General features: G+C 42.8%; 1 protein-coding gene across 3 annotated transcripts; it reads left to right on the top strand.

Annotated features, from left to right (window-relative positions):
• The first annotated feature begins 657 nt into the window (after positions 1-657).
• On the top strand, positions 658-24,346 carry LOC115180501 (insulin-like growth factor I). 3 transcript variants are annotated; one of them, XM_029742642.1, is made up of 5 exons: positions 659-939; positions 2,422-2,581; positions 16,458-16,720; positions 18,569-18,604; positions 20,907-24,346. In XM_029742642.1, the coding sequence occupies exons 1-5, from the start codon at positions 892-894 to the stop codon at positions 20,964-20,966; spliced, it is 567 nt and encodes a 188-aa protein (XP_029598502.1). In that variant the 5' UTR covers positions 659-891; the 3' UTR covers positions 20,967-24,346. The 3 variants fall into 3 exon arrangements, with proteins under 3 accessions (XP_029598504.1, XP_029598502.1, XP_029598503.1); XM_029742644.1 differs by lacking the exon at positions 18,569-18,604 and having other exon boundaries at positions 658-939; positions 16,458-16,639; XM_029742643.1 differs by lacking the exon at positions 18,569-18,604.
• The last annotated feature ends 1,434 nt before the right edge of the window (positions 24,347-25,780 follow it).

Here is a 25,780-nt window from a genome sequence, read left to right as displayed (position 1 = left end):
GTGGCAATGCAGTGTTCAGTGACAAACACTGAGTGGTCATAATATTTGCATTGTAAAATTAGATTTATTGCCATGGTGTTCGCAGATAGACCTAACAAGAGGATATTTAAAACTACATGTATAAAACTACATGAATAATCAGGTGGTTAGATGTGGGATTTTAATCCTGATGACTTGAAGTAAGGGGTGATATTCACATATATGAATATAAACATATATGAATTGTATAAAAAAAGAGACCAACGTGCAGGCTATCCATTACAACTGCTGACTGTGTGTGTACTGTACATAAACACTCAAATATTCTACTTTATGAAAATATTTCAATCATGATGATGAATAAGCCCACTAAATCAAAAGTTGGAGATAGATATGTATGCAATAGATGATGAATATGAAGACACATAGCCTACATGTGGCACATAAATTACGCACGAGCTTCGTGGACAATAATTCTATTTTCCAACGCCTATAACAACTCATCCATGAGATTTCTACACGTAACACGCTTTGAGAAGAGCGGGTGATATGGGTCCAAGCCTTAAAGAGATCAAAATTCAATCCCATTCTAAGAAAAGTATAAATGATGACGTTATTTGAATATGTGCCCAAAATCCTTAATGAATAACTTAGGATGAGGAGAAGGCAAATGCTGCCCCAGCTGTTTCCTGTTGAAAATGTCTGTGTAATGTAGATACATGTGAGGGATTTTCTCTCTAAATCCGTCTCCAGTTCGCTAAATCTCACTTCTCCAAAACGAGCCTGCGCAATGGAACAAAGTCGGAATATTGAGATGTGACATTGCCTGCATCTTATCCTCTTTCTCACTGTTTTTAATGACTTCAAACAAGTTCATTTTTGCTGGGCTTTGTCGTGCGGAGACCCGTGGGGATGTCTAGCGGTCATTTCTTTCAGTGGCATTTATGTGATGTCTTCAAGGTAACTTTAAATCATTTCCTTTGACACCAGATTGTCACCTTACTTACAATTTTTGTTGTTGTTGCAAGAACCAACCTGATTTATTTGCAGTATCAAAGCACAAATGAATAAAGACCCAGGTTTGATTATAGCAGATGATTTTAGTTCAGGGATTTAATGTACACATCGGTTTTATTATGGACTATTTCTATCAGAACATGTCAGCAGGTACATTTGCGTGCATTTTATGTGAGTGCAAGTTTGACTGTTTTCACATAGACATTATATGTAGCCTAGCTATAACATTTACTTTCATTGACTTTACGAAGTAAGGTTATTAGGCATGTCTGCGTGCATGAGTTAACACACTCGCGTGGATGTTTCAATGTGTTTCCAGCATGAGTTTCGACACGTTTGCGCATTGCGCGCTGACGGATGCCGTTTCCATGAATATAAACCACTAATGCTGCTGCATAAGTTACTGAACTTTCAAAGTAATTTCTGCTGACTCCGCATTTGGATACCACATTGGATTGTAGGAAAACAAACAATAAGGAGGGTTTAAAGCGTCTAAGAAGGGGCACTTTGGGCATGATAACTATGTGGTAGGGGTTGTGATGTATATGAATCCTGTGTATATTCTCTTTATTATGTAAATTTGTCCTGTTATACTTAATCTGCTGGGTTTGGCGCGTGAACCGTTTTCCATCTCATGTTTGGATAGGCAAGATCCTTGGCTCTGTGGCTCCTGTCCTGAACGATCGTTTTTGGAGCTGAGAATGAGAGAAAGCAAGGGCATCATTGCATTATCTTAAAACTAAGCCTACTTAAAGAAGATAAACCACTGTTTGGAAACAAACGATTTTAAAGATATCTTATCGCCTTGATTGATTTATGCATTCGTTTTATGCATACCTTTCTCTCTCTGTGACTAATTCCTATGCAACTATTCTTTATTATGACACCCCAAATGTTGGATTATCGGGTTGTGAAACATAACTGTCTGATGGCTGCAGGAATATTCTCAGTGAAATAGCCTACAGACAAGATAATGATGTGTGTGAGCTTCGAACCGGGAAAGCACCCTCTCCCCAGGAAGCGGCTCGTGCAGTCACCGCTCCATACATCCTAATATGTTTAGGATTAATAAACTTCAAGGGCCATAGGTGTGTAAATCGTGCGTAAATCGTGACCAAAACTCATAGACTGGTATTATTGTAGGCTCTTTTATTATAATTGTGTGATTGTTTTGGACGCCACGGTTCCATAGACACCTGTTCCTTCACTTATTGGGAACCTATTAGAAAACCTAGCTATATATTTCGCAAATGTATAGTAAAAACTGATAATGACGAAGACGTTGAAATAGGCTGGTGAAGGCGTTTGAAATCACTGCCACCAAGTCATACTGACACTGGTGAAATACGATATGGGCGGTGAGACTGACGACATTCTCTGCCTGCCATGCCCTACTAACTGTGCCCTTCTCCCCATTGAACGCAGAGTGCGATGTGCTGTATCTCCTGTACCCACACCCTCTCACTGCTGCTGTGCGTCCTAACCCTGACTTCGGCGGCAACAGGGGCGGGGCCCGAGACCCTGTGTGGGGCGGAGCTGGTGGACACGCTGCAGTTTGTGTGTGGAGAGAGAGGCTTTTATTTCAGTAAGTGCACCTTTTATTTATTTATAAAGGATTGCTGCTGCCTCATTCTCCCAAAGCGCTAATGCGCAACCTCATAAATTAAACAGTATCAGATCTCTCTCATCTGGCCTTCACTTTCTAATAAGCATTCCCTCTGTCTTTTTCCGCACTCCTATTAAACATTTCAGCTGTAGACTTATCAGATTTGAAATAGTTGATGCTTATATGTATATTTTGTCTCTGTCCCTGATTGTGATGGACTACTGACTTAAGACTAATGGAATATGCAGAATCACATGATGCAATGCCATTGAACCAGGAGTGAGGTTCTGGGGGTTGCTGAGAGGTAAATGAAGTGTAGAATGATGTTAAACAGCTATATGTTTATTATGCTCATTCAGATGGCTGCTGGGTCTATGGGGATGGGGTTTTAAGTGGAATTGAGGCTGACTATCTGCAAGAAGGAGGAGGGAAAGACATAAATGTTGCAGTGAACTCTTTTTCCACCAGAAATGGGGAAAGCTACCCAAAGAAAACCATCCGCTAAGAATCCAGGACTTAAATCTCCTATTTTCCGTTGGAGGCACAAAGGCCAGAACAACATGCAATATATGGCAGTGCTGAGCTGTGTCAAGGTGTTGCGTTCTCCCACTCAGCAGTAGCCAGTGTTCCTATGACATGGACCCTGATCCTTCCCTCAGGGGACTACTTCTTCCCATTACAACCATGGACTCAGAAAGGTTGTGGTTTGGCTCATTAGTGCCATACACTGAATGTGGTGCCTTGAGGGTCCCTAGCTGGCATTGAATGAAATCACTGCACATACAAGTGTCAAGTCTCTCTTTACCAGCTCTCCAAGGCTAAACAATTATTGTGCACCATCTTTTCGTATCACTGACATTGACATATCAATACAGCTCAGAGATGTCAATCATCTTGAAAGAGGCTCTATGCTCCAACTTAATCAGAATTTAATTCAGACTACATCATGGTAGTTTCTCAGCTAACGCACTACCATGTACTGTGGAATGCCACTTTGAAAGTTCTCTTGAGGTGGTGTTTTTTTGTTTGTTGACTAGTTGTGACAGAGTTGAGAATGTTTGATTGCGTGATAACAATTTTTCTGTGAACATGATGAAATATTTAATATGTGTAAAGACTTTTGATCAGGTGTGAGACTGTCTGGGAGATTTGATGATGTGAGGCTGTGAAAGGGGTTTATGTATTCTCTGAGTGTTTAATGGATTTCACATGGCCTATGGAATAGAATCTTGAGTTGCCAGAACTTGCCACACTGCCATATCTTGTATTTGGAATATAACTGTATCTTCAACAAGATTATTCTATGATAATTAATTGATGAACCGAACGATGGACATAAACAGCAAATCATTCCAATCCTGAACTCACAGACCTCAGATAGACCTTATCTGGCTCTGGGAATTCAATCTGTCAAGGTTTGGAACTAGACTGCATAGCTCCATGTGACTATAGACTGTACTGTGCGATCATTGAGCTGCAAAGTGCCCATCCATCAATGCCTTGTTCTCGTGTTAAAAAAGGTACATTGAGTCGAGGACATTTCAGGCACACTCCATCCTTTCTGGAAAGGAACGGTGAAGCATGTACAGCAGGTGGCTCGCTGTGTGGACAGTATGTCTCTCTCTCCTGCTGTCAGATGGAACCACATGTATAACAATGAGTCTTTAGGTGAGATATCTGGATAATCCATTTTCGGCTCTGTCGTCTCTTGCACTGGGAAGAGTGACAGCTCCGTGCGGTCATCAGGTCTGGTCTGCTCCTGAGCTGAACTCTTCCCCTCCAGTCTGCTGCACCATATTGAACTTGACAGCCACCGTAGTGATGATGTGTCCCCAGAGTGTTGCAGTGACACTGGGCTTTCTGCGGGCTGAGACGCTGGGCCAATCCACCTTACCCACTATGTCACTGCTAAAGTAGCTGCACTTGCATTTCAAGACTTCATATTTCATTACCTTGACAGAAATGTGAAATACTACTCGGTGGAAAAATATTTTATTGAAACAAAATGTGGTCTAAAGAAGAAAAACTAAATCCACAACCGTAGTCAGTTTTTCCAATTATTAGCCTGACCTAGAAATCCTCAGTTGTCTTAGTAATGCTTTAGCAGACAAACTCCTCCCGGGTTGAGTGGAGTAGAGTGGATATACAGACATACCATGAATCTGGACTTCATGGGGGTCTTTTGAACAGAATCTGGGTAACCCCAGTTTGCAAATAGGAACACTGGACGACAGGAAAATTGGGAGGAAAATCGGTAGGAACATTCTCTGATCAGTGGGGTACTGTAGATTCTCTGGAAGACATGAATCAACTCTTCCTGAGCTTTTATTCTAGATAACACCCACTTCCTGTAATGTACTCTGGATGGAGCTGGTTATTCTATTCTGAAGAATTTCCTCTCACAGTCTAAAAGTGCACCTACGATGCACCTACTCCAGAGCTCTCAGATGTGAAAAAATACAACTGACTAAAAATGAAAAAGGACTTCTATGGACTTCTATGGCACACCACCTTTCTCTTAGTAACTCCATAAATACAATGTCATGGCATATACCAAATCTCTAATGTGGATGATGCTGGGAGTACTCGTAAATGTATTAGTGATATACATTTTAATCAGAAGGAACCATGTCAGGGTCAGAGATAAACCTATTCAGCAAACGGCACAGAGATTCAGCCACACAGGGCAATAGACACACCAGCCTTGTCCTTTTTGTCTCATAATGCCATGTCATAAGCCACTAGCTCAGAGAGAGTTGTACATGAGATACATTTATAGTCCAGATGAAAACGAATTCAGATTGGCACTGTGCCACCGCCCTCCCAACAGCATGTAGTTTAAACAGAACGAGGAACAGAGGAGGGGAGTAAATTGCTTTTAAGCAGCCATTGATGAGCCATCCTATCCTTTCTCAGCCTTGTTTGTCTCTCTGTGTCTATTCTATTTGAAGCAGCTGGAGTAGGAGAGTGGAGAACGTGTAAACAGCACATCAGCCTCACTACCCACACAGCTAGGCCTTGTCCCGGAGCAGCAGGGGATTATGGGGGATTACAGGATGATCAGGATGCCCCCCTCCCCTCCACCTCCCCACCTCTCTAGTTTTATACACTGGACCTGAACACACACACACACACTCAGCAGAAGGCACTCAGCACTAAAGAAAGAAAGGCCTCCTGTTTGCACTTCGTGTGCACTTCGTCACTGTGAAAAGGTGTTGTTTTTCCATGGAGTGCTGAAATGAGAACGTTGACCCTCCTCACTGAATAACTACTCTGCATAACAAAGAGACTTCTCATGAAAACGACAGGATGGGGATGTTAGATTTGAGTTCTGTCAGTTTGGAGTCAAGACACAAAGGTTTGAGTTGAAATAAACCTGTTCTGTTGGTGATGTTGGCCAGGCTTGACCATAAAGAACTCGTACAGATATTGTACACATTGTGCCCACATTATTATAGCCTACAGTTTCATCTGAGGCCTCTACTTAGGGCTAAACCCGAAACTTAAACCCTGGTAAATGGTTCCTAGACTGTAACTAGCCAGAGCTAGCCAAGCTTGCTATGTCACATCATTTTGAATTGACTGACCCATCCAGTCTATCCCATCCCTCGAGACCCTAACTCACTGAGTTAGGATCCTAAATGCTCTTACAAACTGGCTTTTAATTGCCTAAAAGCAGACATAACCTCAGTTGAAAATGTGAGGGAAATTTAGCTAGGCTATAAACTCTTTGTGGTACCAGTGATAAAGAGGTAGTTTCCAGGTCTATAGCAGCTTTCGTAGACCCCGACAAACCATAAACTCCCTGACTCTCCACAGGCAGTGCGCTGCACCGGTTCCAAGAATTCACTGTTTTTTATTAACCACGGAGAGGCTGTAAAACTCAGATCCTTTCTGTGCCCACTCTGGAGGAGAGCCTTGTCTTTACAGCCTTACTCGTTTGAGGAATGTGAGCTATGTGCTGCAGTGTCTCCAGCATAGCTCTATCCAAGCAGCAGGATGGAGCAGTGAGTGGCCTGACTCTTTGAATTTTGTCTTAGAAGTCGTTCAAATATACTGAACAAAAATAATCGTGTAAAGTGTTGGTCCGAAGGTTTCATGAACTGTATTAAAAGATCACAGAAATGTTTCATAAGCACAAAAAGCTTATTTCTCTCCAATTTTGTGCACAAATTTGTTTACATCCCTGTTAGTGAGCATTACTCCTTGCCAAGATAATCCATCCACCTGACAGGTGTGGCATATCAAGAAGCTGATTGAACAGCATGATCATGACAAAGGTGCACTTTGTGCTGGGGACAATAAAAGGCCACTCTGAAATTTGCAGTTTTGTCACACAAGACAATGCCAGAAATGTCTCAAGTTTTGAGGAAGCATGCAATTGGCATGCCGGAATGTCCATCAGAGCTGTTGCCAGATAATTGAATGTTAATTTCTCTACCATAAGCCACCTAACCATGCCATCCCAGGACCTTCTTCCCCTGCGGGATCGTCTGAGACCAGCCACCCGGACGGCTGATGAAACTGAGGAGTATTTCTGTCTAATATAGCCCTTTTTTGGGGAAAAACTCATTCTTATTGGCTGGGCCTGGCTCCACAGTGGGTGGGCTTACAAAGTTGGCACACCTGTATTTGGGGTGTTTCTCCCATTCTTCTCTGCAGATCCTCTCAAGCTCTGTCAGGTTGGATGGGGAGCGTTGCTGCACAGCTATTTTCAGGTTTCCAGAGATGTTCGATCGGGTTCAATCCGGGCTCTGGCTGGGCCACTCAAGGACATTCAGAGACTTGTCCCGAAGTCACTCCTGCGTTGTCTTGGCTGTGTGCTTAGGGTCATTGTCCTGTAGGAAGGTGAACCTTCACCCCAGTCTGAGGTCCTGAGCGCTCTGGAGCAGGTTTTCATCAAGGATCTCTCTGTTTATCTTTCCCTCGATCCTGACTAGTCTCCCAGTCCCTGCTGCTGAAAAACATCCCCACAGCATGATACTGCCACCACCATGCTTCACAGTAGGCATGGTGCCAGGTTTCCTCCAGATGTGACTCTTGGCATTCAGGCCAAAGAGTTCAATCTTGGTTTTATCAGACCAGAGAATCGTATTTCTCATCGTCTGAGAGTCCGTTAGGTGTCTTTTGGCAAACTCCAAGCAGGCTATTATGTGCCTTTTACTGAGGAGTTGCTTGCGTCTGGCCACTCAACCATGAAGGCCTGATTGGTGGAGTGCTGCAGAGATGGTTTTCCTTCTGGAAGGTTCTCCCATCTCTCAGCGGAACTCTTGAGGTAGTTACAAACTTCTTCCATTTAAGAATGATGGTGGCCAATGTGTTCTTGGGGACCTTCAATGCTGCAGAATTGTTTTGGTACCATTCCCCAAATCTGTGCCTCAACACAATCCTGTCTCAGAGCTCTACCAACAATTCCTTCGACCTCATGGCTTGGTTTTTGCTCTGACATGCACTGTCAACTGTGAGACCTTATATAGACAGGTGTGTGCCTTTCAAAATCATGTCCAATCAATTGAATTTACCACAGGTGGACTCCAATCAAGTTGTAGAAACATCTTAAGGATGATCAATGGAAATAGGATGTACCTGAGCTCAATTTTTTGTTTCATAGCAAAGGGTCTGTATATTTATGTAATAGATTTCAAAAAACTATTTTCAAATCATAGTTTATTTGCCGAAATACAAAGCCAAATACAACAACCTTACAGTGAAATGCTTACTTAGAAGCCCAAAACAACAGTGCAATTTTTAAGTAAAAAATAGGTATTAGGTATACAATAGATAAGTAAAGAAATAAAATGTTAAAAAAACAGTAAAATGACAGTGAAAATAACAGTAGCGAGGCTATATACAGGTACAGCGTCAATGTGCGGGGCCACAGGTTAGTCAGGCTAATTGAGGTAATATGTACATGGATGTATAGTTAAAGGGACTATGCATAAATGATAAGTAGAGCGTAACAGCAGCGTAAAAAGGTGTGGGGGGGGGGGGAGTGGCAGGACACATTGCAAATAGTCCATTTGATTACCTGTTCAGGAGTCTTATGGCTTGGGGGTTAAAGCTGTTGAAAAGCCTTTTGGTCCTAGACTTGGCACTCCGGTACCGCTTGCCATGCGGTAGCAGAGAGAACAGACTATGACTAGGGTGGCTGGGTCTTTGACCATTTTTAGGGCCTTCCTCTGATACCACCTGGTGTAGAGATCCTGGATGGCAGGCAGCTTAGCCCCAGTGATGTACTGGGCCGTACTCACTACCCTCTGTAGTGCCTTGCGGTCGGAGGCCGAGCAATTGCCATACCAGGTAGTGATGCAACCAGTCAGGATGCTCTCGATGTTGCAGCTGTAGAACCTTTTGAGGATCTCAGGACCCATGCCAAATCTTTTCAGTCTCCTGAGGGGGAATAGGTTTTGTCGTGCCCTCTTCCCGACTGTCTTGGTGTGCTTGGACCATTCTAGTTGGTGTTGGTGATGTGGACACCAAGGAACTTGAAGCTCTCAACCTGCTCCACTACAGCCCTGTCGATGGGAATGGGGGCGTGCTCGGTCCTCCTTTTCCTGTAGTCCACAATCATCTCCTTTGTCTTGATTACGTTGAGGGATAGGTTGTTATTCTGGCACCACCCGGCCAGGTCTCTGACCTCCTCCCTATAGGCTGTCTCGTCGTTGATCAGGCCTACCACTGTAGAGTCATGGCTGGCCATGCAGTCGTGGGTGAACAGGGAGTACAGGAGCATCCACCCCTGAGTGGCTCCAGTGTTGAGGATCAGAGTGGCAGATGTGTTGCTACCTACCCTCACCACCTGGGGGCGGCCCGTCAGGAAGTCCAGGATCCAGTTGCAGAGGGAGGTGTTTAGTCCCAGGATCCTTAGCTTAGTGATGAGCTTTGAGGGTACTATGGTGTTGAACGCTGAGCTGTAGTCAATGAATAGAATTCTCACGTAGGTGTTCCTTTTGTCCAGGTGGGAAAGGGCAGTGTGGAGTGCAATAGAGATTGCATCATCTGTGGATCTGTTAGGGCGGTATGCAAATTGGAGTGGGTCTATGGTTTCTGGGATAATGGTGTTAATGTGGGCCATTACCAGCCTTTCAAAGCAATTCATGGCTATGGACGTGAGTGCTACGGGTCTGTAGTCATTTAGGCAGGTTACCTTAGTGCTCTTGGGCACAGGGACTATGGTGGTCTGCTTGAAGCATGTTGGTATTACAGACTCAATCAGGGACATGTTGAAAATGTCAGTGAAGACACCTGCCAGTTGGTCAGCACATGCCCGGAGCACACGTCCTGTTAATCCGCCAGGCCCAGCGGCCTTGTGAATGTTGACCTGTTTTAAGGTCTTACTCACGTTGGTCTTGTAGTTTAGCATCTGCTTCATCTGACCACTTTTTTATAGGCCGAGTCATTGTTGCTTCCTGCTTTAATTTTAGCTTGTAAGCAGGAATCAGGAGGATATAATTATGGTCACTTTGTCGTTATGGGGTATTGTGTGTAAATTGATGAGGATTTTTATTCATTTAATCCATTTTAGAATAAGGCTGTAACGTAACAAAATGTGGAAAAAGGGAAGAGGTCTGAATACTTCACAAATGCACTGTACATGACAAATAAAATATAATAGTAACTGGAGCATGAGCACAATAGTGGGAGTTAAAGGTATGGTTTATATTTGTACCCATGCCTCTTTGCTGTTATGGCACTACTGCCAAAAGGTCAATGCTGCTTGACCAAAAGGTCCCTCTAGCTTGTGTGCAGCTCAGTCAGGTTGATCTAAACAGGCTGCCTTGCTCTTCAGCTAAGACATTGTCGACTGACCTGACAAAGATCGCAGTGGGATCAAAACATTGTTTTGCGTGCATCTTAATAAACCACTGGGGAGCATTACAGAGTTGTAGACATTCCTTCTTTCAAGTCATGATGGAGCCTCTCTCTACGCAGCCAAACAATTGTTGTGCAATGCTTAGATCTCAGTCGAATAGATTCACCCTCATTCACCCTACAAAAAGGGGGGAAATGGGCCCCCTTTCATCCAATAGATGTGTGCGACAACACACAAAACCAAAACAAAACTGCACCCCAATCTGTAGTGGGTGTCTGTCTATGACACAGTGACACAAACAGAAGACGTGTAGCCTACCACTAATCTGCCATGCCCTGAATGGCTGCGACCAAACTCCAAAACAATAGCCTTTACCAATCACCACGGACCCCCCTTCTCAAACAGCCTGTTTCTCCCACCGTCCACCGGGCTGGATGTCCACACCACACGGCAGGCAGGAGAAGCTGGTTTGTCTGAGTTTGTTTACGACAACAGCACACAGGACACCAACTCTTTGTTCACGGCGGATTACAGTCAGTGATCCCTTGAAACGTGGCACTTAAAACTTTCCAAAACCTATTCCACCTGATTACTGATGCTTTCTGCTTTTTACAACCAGCTACAGCTGATTCTTCTACATGTTAAAATCTGCATCCAGATGATTTTTCTCTCCTCTCCAGCTGTTTGTTTAGAAGGTTACAGGTTATTTTGAGAATAATAGCGGATGTTCATTTGGAGGGCTTTATTGGGAGGGATTGGAAAACAGGGCCAGCACAGTGGACTCCTGGCTCATAATACAACCTGTCTGATTGAATAATCACAAACTCGGCCTCGCAAGAAGGTTTCCCTCATCATGAAAATTCCTTGTTACACGTCAGCAACAATGGTTAAGTGACAATTTATCATGGTTTATTCTGGCTTAATTACAACATGCCATTCAGTAAACATGTCGTTAAAGATGCACTCCGCGATCTTAAGCACAAAAAATAGCATGAATTAGATTTGTAACATATCAAACAAATTGCAAAATTCAGATGATATCATATGAATACCAAAATTCATAACATATCAAACAAAATGGATGACAGTAAATAAAAATAATGAAATGATTTGTCACATACACTGGATAGGTTCAGTGAAATGTGTTGTTTTACAGGGTCAGTCATAGTAGCACGGCGCACCTGGAGCAAATTAGGATTAAGTGCCTTGCTCAAGGGCACAGACAGATTTTTACCTTGTCGACTCAGGTATTCAAACCAGCGACCTTTCGGTTAGTGGTCAAAATACTCTAGCCGCTAGGCTACCTGCCGCCCAACACAATTGAATGACGTAGTACACAAAAAACAGGGACCCATTTTGGCTCGTGAGCTCCACTTTCAAAACTACTGGCTGAAATTATACAAAAGTTAGAGAGTGCATCTTTAACTGGGCCCAGCTGAGGACACAAAGAGAGATGAAGTTATGAAAATCCCCCAATAGTCTTCAAACAATGAGACCTGCTACCTTTCATTCTCAAGGTGAAAACTGGTGTATTGCATGTGCAGTTCTCATTGTAAGGAGGCTATAACATGGCCTGATTACCTTTAGCCTACATTGTGGTGGTCAAATCCTCAAAACAATGATTGACCTTGTTGACCTGGACATAGACCTTGGGTGAGAACTATCTCTTTGTACTCGAAGACTTAGAGCATGTTGCCTGCTGAATCAACTATTCTTGCTGTCCACTGCAGCACCTTCAACCTTTTAGCCAGTATAGAACCCTATCACCTTCAACCTTTTAGCCAGTATAGAACCCTATCACCTTCAACCTTTTAGCCAGTATAGAACCCTCTCACCTCCAACCTTTTAGCCAGTATAGAACCCTATCACCTTCAACCTTTTAGCCAGTATAGAACCCTCTCACCTCCAACCTTTTAGCCAGTATAGAACCCTCTCACCTTCAACCTTTTAGCCAGTATAGAACCCTCTCACCTTCAACCTTTTAGCCAGTATAGAACCCTCTCACCTTCAACCTTTTAGCCAGTATAGAACCCTATCACCTCCAACCTTTTAGCCAGTATAGAACCCTCTCACCTCCAACCTTTTAGCCAGTATAGAACCCTTTCACTTTCAACCTTTTAGCCAGTATAGAACCCTATCACTTTCAACCTTTTAGCCAGTATAGAACCCTATCACCTTCAACCTTTTAGCCAGTATAGAACCCTCTCACCTTCAACCTTTTAGCCAGTATAGAACCCTATCACCTCCAACCTTTTAGCCAGTATAGAACCCTATCACTTTCAACCTTTTAGCCAGTATAGAACCCTCTCACCTCCAACCTTTTAGCCAGTATAGAACCCTCTCACCTCCAACCTTTTAGCCAGTATAGAACCCTATCACTTTCAACCTTTTAGCCAGTATAGAACCCTATCACCTTCAACCTTTTAGCCAGTATAGAACCCTCTCACCTTCAACCTTTTAGCCAGTATAGAACCCTATCACCTCCAACCTTTTAGCCAGTATAGAACCCTATCACTTTCAACCTTTTAGCCAGTATAGAACCCTCTCACCTCCAACCTTTTAGCCAGTATAGAACCCTCTCACCTCCAACCTTTTAGCCAGTATAGAACCCTATCACCTTCAACCTTTTAGCCAGTATAGAACCCTTTCACCTTCAACCTTTTAGCCAGTATAGAACCCTATCACCTTCAACCTTTTAGCCAGTATAGAACCCTATCACCTCCAACCTTTTAGCCAGTATAGAACCCTCTCACCTTCAACCTTTTAGCCAGTATAGAACCCTCTCACCTTCAACCTTTTAGCCAGTATAGAACCCTCTCACCTCCAACCTTTTAGCCAGTATAGAACCCTCTCACCTTCAACCTTTTAGCCAGTATAGAACCCTCTCACCTCCAACCTTTTAGCCAGTATAGAACCCTCTCACCTTCAACCTTTTAGCCAGTATAGAACCCTATCACCTTCAACCTTTTAGCCAGTATAGAACCCTCTCACCTTCAACCTTTTAGCCAGTATAGAACCCTATCACCTCCAACCTTTTAGCCAGTATAGAACCCTCTCACCTCCAACCTTTTAGCCAGTATAGAACCCTTTCACTTTCAACCTTTTAGCCAGTATAGAACCCTATCACTTTCAACCTTTTAGCCAGTATAGAACCCTTTCACTTTCAACCTTTTAGCCAGTATAGAACCCTATCACTTTCAACCTTTTAGCCAGTATAGAACCCTATCACCTTCAACCTTTTAGCCAGTATAGAACCCTCTCACCTTCAACCTTTTAGCCAGTATAGAACCCTATCACCTCCAACCTTTTAGCCAGTATAGAACCCTATCACTTTCAACCTTTTAGCCAGTATAGAACCCTCTCACCTCCAACCTTTTAGCCAGTATAGAACCCTCTCACCTCCAACCTTTTAGCCAGTATAGAACCCTATCACTTTCAACCTTTTAGCCAGTATAGAACCCTATCACCTTCAACCTTTTAGCCAGTATAGAACCCTCTCACCTTCAACCTTTTAGCCAGTATAGAACCCTATCACCTCCAACCTTTTAGCCAGTATAGAACCCTATCACTTTCAACCTTTTAGCCAGTATAGAACCCTCTCACCTCCAACCTTTTAGCCAGTATAGAACCCTATCACCTTCAACCTTTTAGCCAGTATAGAACCCTTTCACCTTCAACCTTTTAGCCAGTATAGAACCCTATCACCTTCAACCTTTTAGCCAGTATAGAACCCTATCACCTCCAACCTTTTAGCCAGTATAGAACCCTCTCACCTTCAACCTTTTAGCCAGTATAGAACCCTCTCACCTTCAACCTTTTAGCCAGTATAGAACCCTCTCACCTCCAACCTTTTAGCCAGTATAGAACCCTCTCACCTTCAACCTTTTAGCCAGTATAGAACCCTCTCACCTCCAACCTTTTAGCCAGTATAGAACCCTCCTACCTTCAACCTTTTAGCCAGTATAGAACCCTCTCACCTTCAACCTTTTAGCCAGTATAGAACCCTCTCATCTTCAACCTTTTAGCCAGTATAGAATCCTTTCACCTTCAACCTTTTAGCCAGTATAGAACCCTCTCACCTTCAACCTTTTAGCCAGTATAGAACCCTCTCACCTTCAACCTTTTAGCCAGTATAGAACCCTCTCACCTTCAACCTTTTAGCCAGTATAGAACCCTCTCACCTTCAACCTTTTAGCCAGTATAGAACCCTCTCACCTCCAACCTTTTAGCCAGTATAGAACCCTCTCACCTCCAACCTTTTAGCCAGTATAGAACCCTATCACCTTCAACCTTTTAGCCAGTATAGAACCCTCTCACCTTCAACTATCCATGAACACACACTGTATCTCATCATCTGACTTGAGATCAGTGTTCTCTCACACACAGTACAACTCCCTCCATAATCTTTCTTCACACTGTACCCAGGGTCCTGACTGAGAACTGTGGAGAGATGAATCTGTTTCTGAATTGGAGCTCCTCTCTGTCCAAAACAACATTGTCAAGATAAGGAAGGCAGAGAGCAGAAGTTAATGCACTTTGTCAGCACTGGCAGGCTCCCAGGCAAAGAGCAATTAACTCTGAAAGGGAAAGGCATTTCCTCCTTGTAAATGCCATATTACATTATTATTATTTCATTTGGTAACAGGGAAAAGCCTATCAAGGCTATATTGCCCGAGGTGAGTGGGGAATTGTAAATGGAGAGTGGGATATTTTTTTAAAGGCCACTGAAAGAAAGTGGGTTTGGAGAAAGGGAGTCGAAAGCTGTTGGCATTCAGGTGTCAAAGCAACTCCTAACTTCCTCCTCCTTCCACTCACATCACTGTAGAAGGTGACTTGGGTTCTCAGAGAAGTGCTCAGATTCCGATTCATACTGAAGAGCACCAGACCTCCAAGTGAGCCTCTCTGGCTTTGCACCACAGGAGGCTGGTGAGGGTTGGACGACTAATAATACTGGCTGGAATGGAGTGAATGGACTGATATCGAACACATGGAAACCATGTGTGTGATGTGTTTGAAACCATTTCATTTATTCTCTTCCTGACATTACTATGACCCCCCCACACACAATTTAGGTGCCACCAACTGCCTATCCTTTGCACGTATGGGAACTATGAGTCTAGTCGTGTCTCAGGAAAGCCATATAGTTGTTAGTGAACAACAGCATGGCTGCATTGTACCAGCATCCACAGTATCCAGAGTTCAACTGGCTCTGAGATTGTCAGCAATAAAGAGCTGCTGGGTTGCCAGGTGAAAATGTGAATGAAACGACCATCCAGGCCGCCAGAGGGTGTGGCTTAGGCCTGGGCCTGCTTTCTCTGCAGGCTGATGGGCCCCGAGGGGTTGAGGTTTGGCCTAATGGGTCTAAAACGTCCAAACGTGATATTCTCAATGTTACGGTGACCGTGACCTTTTTTTACTGCCACACGGCTGCCAAAAAGAGTCCGCACAGTGCAATGCGATACCCTGTACATTTTGCAGTGTAGAAATCAATGTCATTAACGCTGTCCATATATCAGAATAATCAAGTCCACAACCTGGCCGTTAGCACTCAGCTATTACAGGGCCCAGGGCCTGGCGCACAGCCACAAATTATTACTGCTCTCTGGATTAATTCAGCTCACAGATATAAGACCTTCCAGGACATCTGCACTAAATAAGTTGGTCCATATCCAAGACTGAAATGGGTTATGTTGTATATGATTCCATTGGCTCTTTAAAGCACCTGTGGTTGACTTAACATACCCGTGACACAACACTTAACATGCCTATGACCTCTACCTTTACCTCAACGTTTAACTTCGACCTATAACATGAAGACAAACATACACGGAAGTCCAAAATGTATAATCATAAACAACAAGCTGTCTTCAGTTATCTTTTTTATTTACTTACAGAACAAACTGGAACAACAGCTATCCTTGCTCTTTACATGCTCGCTCATGCTCTCTTTGCATGATTTTTGCATGCACTCTCTGCATGCTCTTTACATGCTCTTTACACCGTCACATGTAGTAACACAAATTCTTCTTTCTGTCTCTCCAGGTAAACCAACGGGGTATGGCCCCAGTTCACGGCGGTCACATAACCGTGGTATTGTGGACGAGTGCTGCTTCCAGAGTTGCGAGCTGCGGCGGCTCGAAATGTACTGTGCCCCTGTCAAGTCTGGCAAGGCAGCTCGCTCTGTGCGCGCACAGCGCCACACAGACATGCCAAGAACACCTAAGGTTAGTACTGCAGTGCAAAACGTGGACAGAGGCACAGAGCGTAGGACAGCACAGCACCCAGACAAGACAAAAACCAAGAAGGTGAGCACAGCACCAAACAGATATACATTATAAGAGCATACACAGTTGACATCAGCGAAACAGAATGGACATAGATATAGAACATTGTAGTGGGTCTTCCAGTATATTTGATTGTTAGATCATACAGTGCATTCAGAAAGTATTCAGACCTTGTTATAAAATCCATTAAATAGTTTTTTTCCCTCATTAATCAACACACAATACCCCAAAATTAAATACGAAACTGAAAATATCACATTTCAGACCCTTTACTCAGTACTTTGTTGAAGCACCTTTGGCGGCAATTACAGCCACGAGTCTTCTTTGATATGACGCTACAAGCTTGGCACACCTGTATTTGGGGAGTTTCTCCCATTCTTCTCTGCAGATCCTCTCAAGCTCTGTCAGGTTGGATGGGGAGCGTTGCTGCACAGTTATTTTCAGGTCTCTTCAGAAATGTTCATAGGGTTCAAGTCTGGGCTCTGGCTGGGCCACTCAAGGACATTCAGAGACTTGTCCCGAAGCCACTCCTGAGTTGTATTGGCTGTGTGCTCAGGGTCGTTGACCTGTTGGAAGATGAACCTTCACCCCAGTCTGAAGTCCTGAGCGCTCTGTAGCAGGTGTTCATCAAAGATCTCTCTGTACTTTGTTCCGTTCATCTTTGCCTCGATCCTGACTAGTCTTCCAGTCCACACCGCTGAAAAAAATCCCCACAGCATGATGCTGCCACCACCAGGTTTCCTCCAGACGTGACGCTTGGCATTCAGGCCAAAGAGTTCAATCTTGGTTTCATCAGACCAATCATGTTTCTCATGATCTGAGAGTCTTTAGCTGCCTTTTGGCAAACTCCAAGCAGGCTGTTATGTGCCTTTTACTGAGGAGTGGCTTCCATCTGGCCACTATACCATAAAGGCCTGATTGGTGGAGTGCTGCCGAAATAGTTGTCCTTCTGGAAGGTTCTCCCATCTCCACAGAGGAACTCTAGAGATCTGTCAGAGTGACCATCAGGTTCTTGGTCACCTCCCTGGTCACCAAGGCCCTTCTCCCCCTATTGCTCAGTTTGGCCAGGCAGCCAGCTCTAACAAGAGTCTTGCTGGTTCCAAACTTCTTCCATAAGAATGATGGAGGCCACTGTGTTCTTATTTAAATTATTTTATTTAACTAGGCAAGTCAGTTAAGAACAAATACTTATTTTACAATGACGGCCTACCCTGGCCAAACCCTCCCCTATCCCGGACAACGCTGGGCCAATTGTGCGCCGCCCTATGGGACTCTCGATCACGGTCGATTGTGACATGCACTGTCAACTGTGGGACCTTGTATAGACAGGTGTGTGCCTTTCCAAATCATGTCCAATCAATTGAATTTACCACAGATGGACTCCAATCCAGTTGTAGAAACATCTCAAGGATGATCAATGGAAACAGGATGCACCTGAGCTCAATTTCGAGTCTCATAGCAAAGGGTCTGAATACTTATGTAAATAAGGTATTTCTGTTTTTAATTTTGGATGAATTTGCAAACATTTCTAAAAGCCTGTTTTTGCTTTGTCATTAAGGGGTATTGTGTGTACATTGCGGGGGACATTTATTTTTTAAATCCATTTCAAAATAAGATTGTAAAGTTACAAAAGTTGGGAAAAGTCAGGGTGTCTGAATAATTTCCGAAGACACAGTGTGTCAGGCTTTTTCCAGAGCATGCACTCCAAGTTAAGACGTTAAGACTAAGGCTTGATGATGAGGACAGAAAACACCAATAACTGACTTTTACCCCTTAGAGAGTGGCTAACTATTCCATTGTGGAAAATAAACTACCACAGTGGAAAGCAAATGTGTCATATCTGAACGGTTTTATTATTTTTCCTGACAGAAACCTTTATCTGGGCATAGTCACACATCTTGCAAGGTAGGCTGTTTGTCCTTCACTACTGCAGTGGTACTTTCCTACTATAACTACACAGAACAAAAATATAAATGCAACATGCAACAATTTTAAGACTTAACTCAGGAGTTACAATTCATATAAGGAAATAAGTCAATTGAAATAAATAAATTAGGCCCTAATCTATGGATATCATATGACTGGGAATACAGATATCCTAAAGAAAAGGTAGGGGTGTGGATCAGAAAACCAGTCAGTATCTGGTGTGACCAACATTTGCCTCATGCAGCGCAACATATCTCCTTCTCATAGAGTTGTTCCAGCCATTGATTGTGGCCTGTGGAATGTTGTCCCACTCCTCTTCAATGGCTGTGCGAAGTTGCTGGATATTGGCGTGAACTGGAACATGCTGGGGTGCACGTCAATCCAGAGCATCCCAAAAATGTTCAATGGGTGACATGTCTTGTGAGTATGGTGGCCATGGGAGAACTGGGACATTTTCAGCTTCCAGAAATTGTGTACAGATCCTTGCGTCATGGGGCCATAGATTATCATGCTGAAACATGAGGTCATGGCGGCAGATGAATGGCACGACAATGGGCCTCAGGATCTCGTCACGGTATCTCTATGCAAATTGCCATCAATAAAAGGGAATTGTGTCCGTAGCTTATGCCTGCCCATACCATAAACCCACCGCCGCCATGGGGCACTCTGTTCACAACGTTGACATCAGCGCAAACCGCTCACCCACACATCACAATGCACACTGTCTGCCATCTGCCCAGTACAGTTGAAACCGGGATTCATCCGTGAAGAGCACACTTTTCCAGCCAATGGCCATCGAAGGTGATCATTTGACCACTGAGGTCGGTTACGATGTCAAACTGCAGCCAGGTCAAGACCCTGGTGAGGACGAAGAGCACGCAGATGAGCTTCCCTGAGATAGTTTCTGACAGTTGTGCAGAAATTCTTCGGTTGGGCAAACCCACAGTTTCATCAGCTGTCTTGGTGGCCGCAGGTGAAGAAGCCAGATATGGATGTCCTGGGCTGGCGTGGATACACGTGGTCTGCGGTTGTGAGGCCGGTTGGACATACTGCCAAATTCTCTAAAGCGAAAGAATATGAGAAATTAACATTCATCTCTCTGGCAACAGCTCTGGTGAAAATTCCTGCAGTCAGCATGCCAATGGCGTGCTCCCGCAAAACTTGAGACATCTGTAGCATTGTGTTGTGTGACAAAACTGCAAATTTTAGAGTTACCTTTTATTGTCCCCAGCACAAGGTGTACCTGTGTAATGATCATGCTGTTTAATCAGCTTCTTGATATGCCACACCTGTCAGGTGGATGGATTATCTTGGCGAAGGAGAAATGATCACTGACAGGGATGTAAACAAATTTGTGGACCAAATGTGAGAGAAATAAGCTTTTTGTGCATACGGAAAATGTCTGGGATCTTTTATTTCAGCTCATGACCAACACTTTACATGTTGCGTTTATAATTTTGTTCAGTGTAGAATATAGCATGCCATGATTGGTGCCATGACTACCATCATATGTGATGCATACTTGTCATTGTTAAAAGTAGCTGTTTATACCTTCTTTTAGTAGATACAAAATCAATGACTCCTTGGCCAGGTTACAACAGAATACAGTCAGCATTTATTGACTTCTTTGTGAGAGGGAAGGAAATACAAGCACAGAATTGAATTAGTAATCAAGCCCAGTCCAAATTAGTCAACCCAACCAGAAGAAATGTTTCTTTCCTCTCCCTTAGTTTCCCAATTCCACCTGTGTGTCCATGTCATCCTTTTAAGCTTGGACTAGGTGCATTTTACAACTCTCCTCTTAAAAAAGAAAGCCATTAGCGAAGAGGCGGAGGACTAAGTGGTTTTTGTGGTAGACCCATGGGCACTCTCTCTCCCAGACAGATTCTACTTTCATACTGTACATTTTGTGCTGAAACCCTGGTCCTCAGATTGCAACAGATTTGTGGCATGCTAGTTACAGAGGGTAACGGCATGCATATAATCACATTGATTTATTCATGTGCAGAGGGACAGTATGTTGAATGTCAGTGCCGCTCTGGTGGCTTGTGGTTTAAATATGACCTATCAGCTCTGGTAGGGAGGATATTCGATACTGTACTGTTTGTGGCTCTTTCACTATAGCGCAAGGTTATGAAATCATCACCCATTAATTGTACAGCTGCGTTGTTCTAGGCACAGGCACTGGGTTTTGACCCAAAGCTGTTTTTTTCCCACTCTCCTAATCCACTTATCTAATGTTTCTCCTCCTAAAAATCTGTTCCCCCTCCACCCTTTTCAGGAGGTACATCAGAAGAACTCAAGTCGAGGAAACACAGGGGGAAGGAACTACCGAATGTAGAAGAAGACAGAAGCTAACGGACAGGGATGAGAGATGGGTGTGCCCTTACCTGGTGCCTCTGTGGAATGGTTCACTGTAAAACAACAAAAGGTGGATAATGGTACTAAGCTAATGGTAATAAGCTTTGTGTGTAATGTCTCTAGCTGAGAGTTAAAGTGCTGGGGTTATATGAGAGGTATTTTGATTATTTTATACACTGCACCATTTCATATTGGAAGGAATTATATTCCATGTCAAACCAATGTAACAGACTAGTTTAGCTGCTTACACATCAAAGAGCTTCTTCTTCTTATACCTCCATGTGTGAGCTGAGCTATAGTGTCCCTGGTGGCCTCTGATAGGCTCTGTGTTACATACAGCCAATAGGAGGGCAGCCAGCAGTTTTACCTGTCTGTCTATGGGAGCCAATGGTTCATCCTCTTTACCTGAACTCTGAAAGAGTTTAAGCTTTACACTGAGAGGTTGGGCCATGCAAAGTAGTCGGGCTATTGGATAAGTAATCCCCCCATTCTCATCTAACAACCACTGCTTTGAAAATGTATTACAACCTCAAGAGAATGTTATTTCAGCTTCAGTCAGTTCTGGCCAAAAGATGATTTCACAGTTGTCACGTGTTTCATTAAGGCTATTTATTTCCTATTGTCTTCTTCAACAGACAATAAGTGTATTACATGCAACCATACCATAAGAACCTGGCTTTGAGGCAACAATATGACCAGAGACCTATTCTGATGATAGAATCTTCTTGTACTGCTAAGCCATTCGTGTGAAACTGACAGTAATATTATATTCTGTACTGTAAACAGAAAGTACTAAGGAGATTCAATTTATATTTAATTTGTAAAGACTCACCGTAGATTCTCTGGGTCTAATATGTGGTCTGATTAAAAATGGATTCTAATGCAGAGGACAGGACAGAGGGGCGCTAAAAATAGCCAGCTACAGGAAGACGATTAATGATTGATTTCACTTGGCCTGCATTCTTTTATTTTGTTAGCTTAGGGAGGGACCTTTGCTTCTTCTGTATGAACATGGACTGCATGGATTTGTCATAAAAAAAAGAGATCAAATGAACAGCAACACATATAGTGTTGCAACTCAAATACTTTTAGAAACACAGAAACACACACCTACAAACAGGACTGCAGTTTAAAAACGCTGTGCACACACACACACACACACAGTCCGTTTTGTAGCTAAGCCACTCAGAGCTCTGCTACTGTGAGCAAGGTTCACACACTGGTTCCATCAGACCATGTTCTGAGAATTCCTGTGTTTGTGTCAGGATTACAGAGAGTAATGGCTGTTTGCACAATCTGGATGCCTGACAGTCTTAATGTACCATTTCAGCAACCTGACAACCCATCACATCTCTTCCTCCTCTGTCAGTGTATAATCAACCAATACTCCCATTTATGTTATCCTATGCATTCTTCTACTATCATTGTACATGATGGTATCATATAGCAAAACCGTATTAAGAAAATCCTATCCACTGTATAATGGTGCTATTTTGTAGTTTGTTACTTGCAACGGTGGGCTAAAACAGGAAGAGAAAGAGAGATGGCAAAGCTTATCGTTGGAGGTCGTCCCTTTTGCACAGCCTTGTGGCCACCATTTTATTAATAGTGTTTTTATTTGTAAGCAATTTCAATAAGGTAGTAGTATAAGCGAGCAAATGTCTTTGTGTGAAATCTGTGAATGCATGGAAAAAAAGTATCTTGTTGTGGTCCCAAGAAGGCAAAACGCTATTTTTTCTACTGTTTTTAAATTATTGTTACTCAATATAGATCCCTATGCCAAATAACTTGACAAAAAGCACTGTGAACTGTGATCCTTCAATAATATTAAGGTGTTAAAAGTCATAGTGTACTTTTGTTTGTCCTGAACGAAATGTATGTAAACGCACCATGATCAGAAAGCCAAGGCATTAACGCTTACGAATATGTATGATTAAGGTTGAATGATTTGTTTTGTAAAACCATGTCCATGTGTTAAAGAGCTTAAGTGACACAGCGAATCAGATCTGGTTCTCAGCTCCCCACAAAGTAAGACATGTTTTATTTATTACAACCTTTTACAATTTTGGGTTGTTGATGCATTTGGACATCAATAAAATGGGATAGAAATGATCAAAAGAAGTATTAAAATGACAGTCTGACCTAAAGTATTAATGTGGTACTTATATCCTTACTTCTATCAGCAACCCACAGCTGTAATCATCACCACATACAATACGATGTAGTTGTTGTGTAGTGGTTAAGATTAGGACTCCATCTTGTCCATTCACATATAGCTACGGGCGATATTGTCAGGTGAATTGAAAGCCAGGATGACCTCTATGGCCGCATCCCATTTGACCCTTCGGTAGAGATGCATGTATGTGGTTTTAAAACAAGGTTGTTGAGTTGTTCCTATTAACAGCACGATTGTCCTTCAGTACCATATCACCAGACTGATACCAAAGATCTCAGCTAAATGAAGACACAATCTAATTCAACTTGCATTGTCAGCTTTGTATTTAATGAAAAACAGTTTAGGTAAACTGACAACTGTCAATCATAAGTTATCACATTTGATCGATGTCTCCATCCATCTGATCAGCTGTTCAGCTATGCTAATGCCGCTTGAGTAATACAAGTGTAGGTTTCATTCATCCCCTGAGGCATACGCTGGTCAGACTGACCCCAGTTCAGTTCTACACTCTTAGGCTTCGGCTGTCCATAGGAGAACCCTTTTGGGTTCCAGGTAGAACCCTTTTGGGTTCCAGGTAGAACCCTCTGTGGAAAGGGTTTTTCATAGAACCAAAAGGGTTCTAACTGGAACCAAAAAGGGTTCTTCATTGGGTTCTCCTATGGAGACAGCCAAAGAACTCTTTTAGGTTCTAGATAGCAACTTTTTTTCTAAGAGTGTAGTTCTCCCTGAAACAAACCTGAAGATGGAAGTTTACCATGTGGGACTTTGTGGGACTGTCAATATGCAGGCATAAAGGATAATAATCGTGGCCTCTTGAGGGGGCAGCAACAGAGTAAAGCTATGAGCATGATAGAATCTAGATTTTTAATCCAGTTATCTGACTCCCAAAACACAATTTTGACTGATTCTTTGTCACCATTTATCTCACAATTAGCAGTTACAATGTCACAAACAGGAATGAAAACTGTATTTTGAATTACATATAGGAACTTGACTCTATCAAGCGCTCTAGAATAGGAAAACATTTGAATTGATTGCCATGGGATTCCAAAGCTCACCATCATCTATGAAACTGTTTAATTACAGCGCTGTTATTTCTGGTGCTCGATTGCCTTCTGTAGAAAATGTTTAAATACTGACAGATTGTTCACCATTCCTGCTGAATAAACCACTTGTCAACATTATGACAACGTCTGGGCACTTATTTCATACCATTTGTCATCCTCATGTCAGAATGTTCTACAGGCACTTTTGAGAAACCTTTGAATATCCTCCGTTAATAAAATAACATGAAGATGTTTTTACCACTGTTGCTTGGCAACCAAACATAAGAAGATAAACAAACAGCCAGGTGAACAGTTTTCTTTCTTGTATCAGTATTTGGAGTGTAATTGATCACCATGTCCCTCTCGCTTGATGCAAGGGAAAACCAACCAATGAACGTCAAGTATGAATATCCAACGGATGTAATGAAACTGAGAGGTCCAGGAGACTTTCTACAGCAACGCATCTTATTAACACACAATTCTCCCTATTATGTAATTATAGCACAGTAACCTATCCACAGCAAGGTCAGACCTGTAAAATAAACCTTGGTGTCACTGACATATACATTAGTGTTGCATTGTAACAAAGCTCACTTTTGTCTCTCTGAGCATATGCAAAAACTATAAAAATCAATTATGTCCGTCGGCTGTATATCAACACATGATTCAGATTGGAGATCATTTCACCATCAGTCTGAAACTGAATACACACTGGATGACAAAGTGATACTTCCTAAAGGATGGCATGTTCCGCCAAGGCAAACAGAGTCGGTGTGGGTTCACTGAGGGGAGAGCTGCGCCTGCGTGTTCAGCTTTTTAGAGGACGGACGGCTCTGCAGTGACAGGACAAAGCTTTCATTCACTGTCAGCCCTTTTTTATGAATATATAATCAAACATTTAAGTCATTTTCACAGAAAAATTGCCCTCCTGGCTTCCATTCAGCAGACATAACATTTTCGTGTGTGGAGCAGGGAGTTGGCAAGCGTCTGGCCCGGCGATCCTGGATGGTATTTCATCCAAGCCTCTCAATGACTAATACAAGATCAATTATTAGGCCCGAATAGACAAATTGCAGTTTGCAAGCTTGCAGGATGTAGAGTTTAAATAAATCTCCAAGAAACCTCAATGCTGTATTCTGTAAAAAAAAGAAAAGTAGAATCTATTTAACATCTGCGGTCTAATTCCTGATTTGGAATTCTGTAATATCATAATTAATCGCGAATTTCTCCATTGCACCTCTGCTACACCAGCAGAAGGATTCTGGAAGGAGCAGGCTCAAGTATCTATTTCCCAAATTTATCAGATGGACTCTATGAGCTCTGGGCTGAGTGCACCTAAGGACTCCGATTTTGGACCAGCCCTGAAGTGGAAGCTCCAAAACCCTACTACAACTACGTACGCTATTGTCTTTTAAATGACCTTGTGGTTTATTTTAATACACTCCAATTTCACTATTTTTCCTCTTGGTTGTTTTAGGGGGAGGGATGATTTGTGTTAGTCAGGCAAAATTCGATGTAGTTCTCTTTTAATAATAAATACTAGATATCAATTACTTTTACAGTAATACAAAG

This window comes from Salmo trutta, chromosome 40, assembly GCF_901001165.1.
Source record: "Salmo trutta chromosome 40, fSalTru1.1, whole genome shotgun sequence".
Lineage (NCBI taxonomy): Eukaryota > Metazoa > Chordata > Actinopteri > Salmoniformes > Salmonidae > Salmo > Salmo trutta.
Note: the sequence above shows the minus strand (reverse complement) of the source record. Positions and strands in the feature narration are given on the sequence as shown.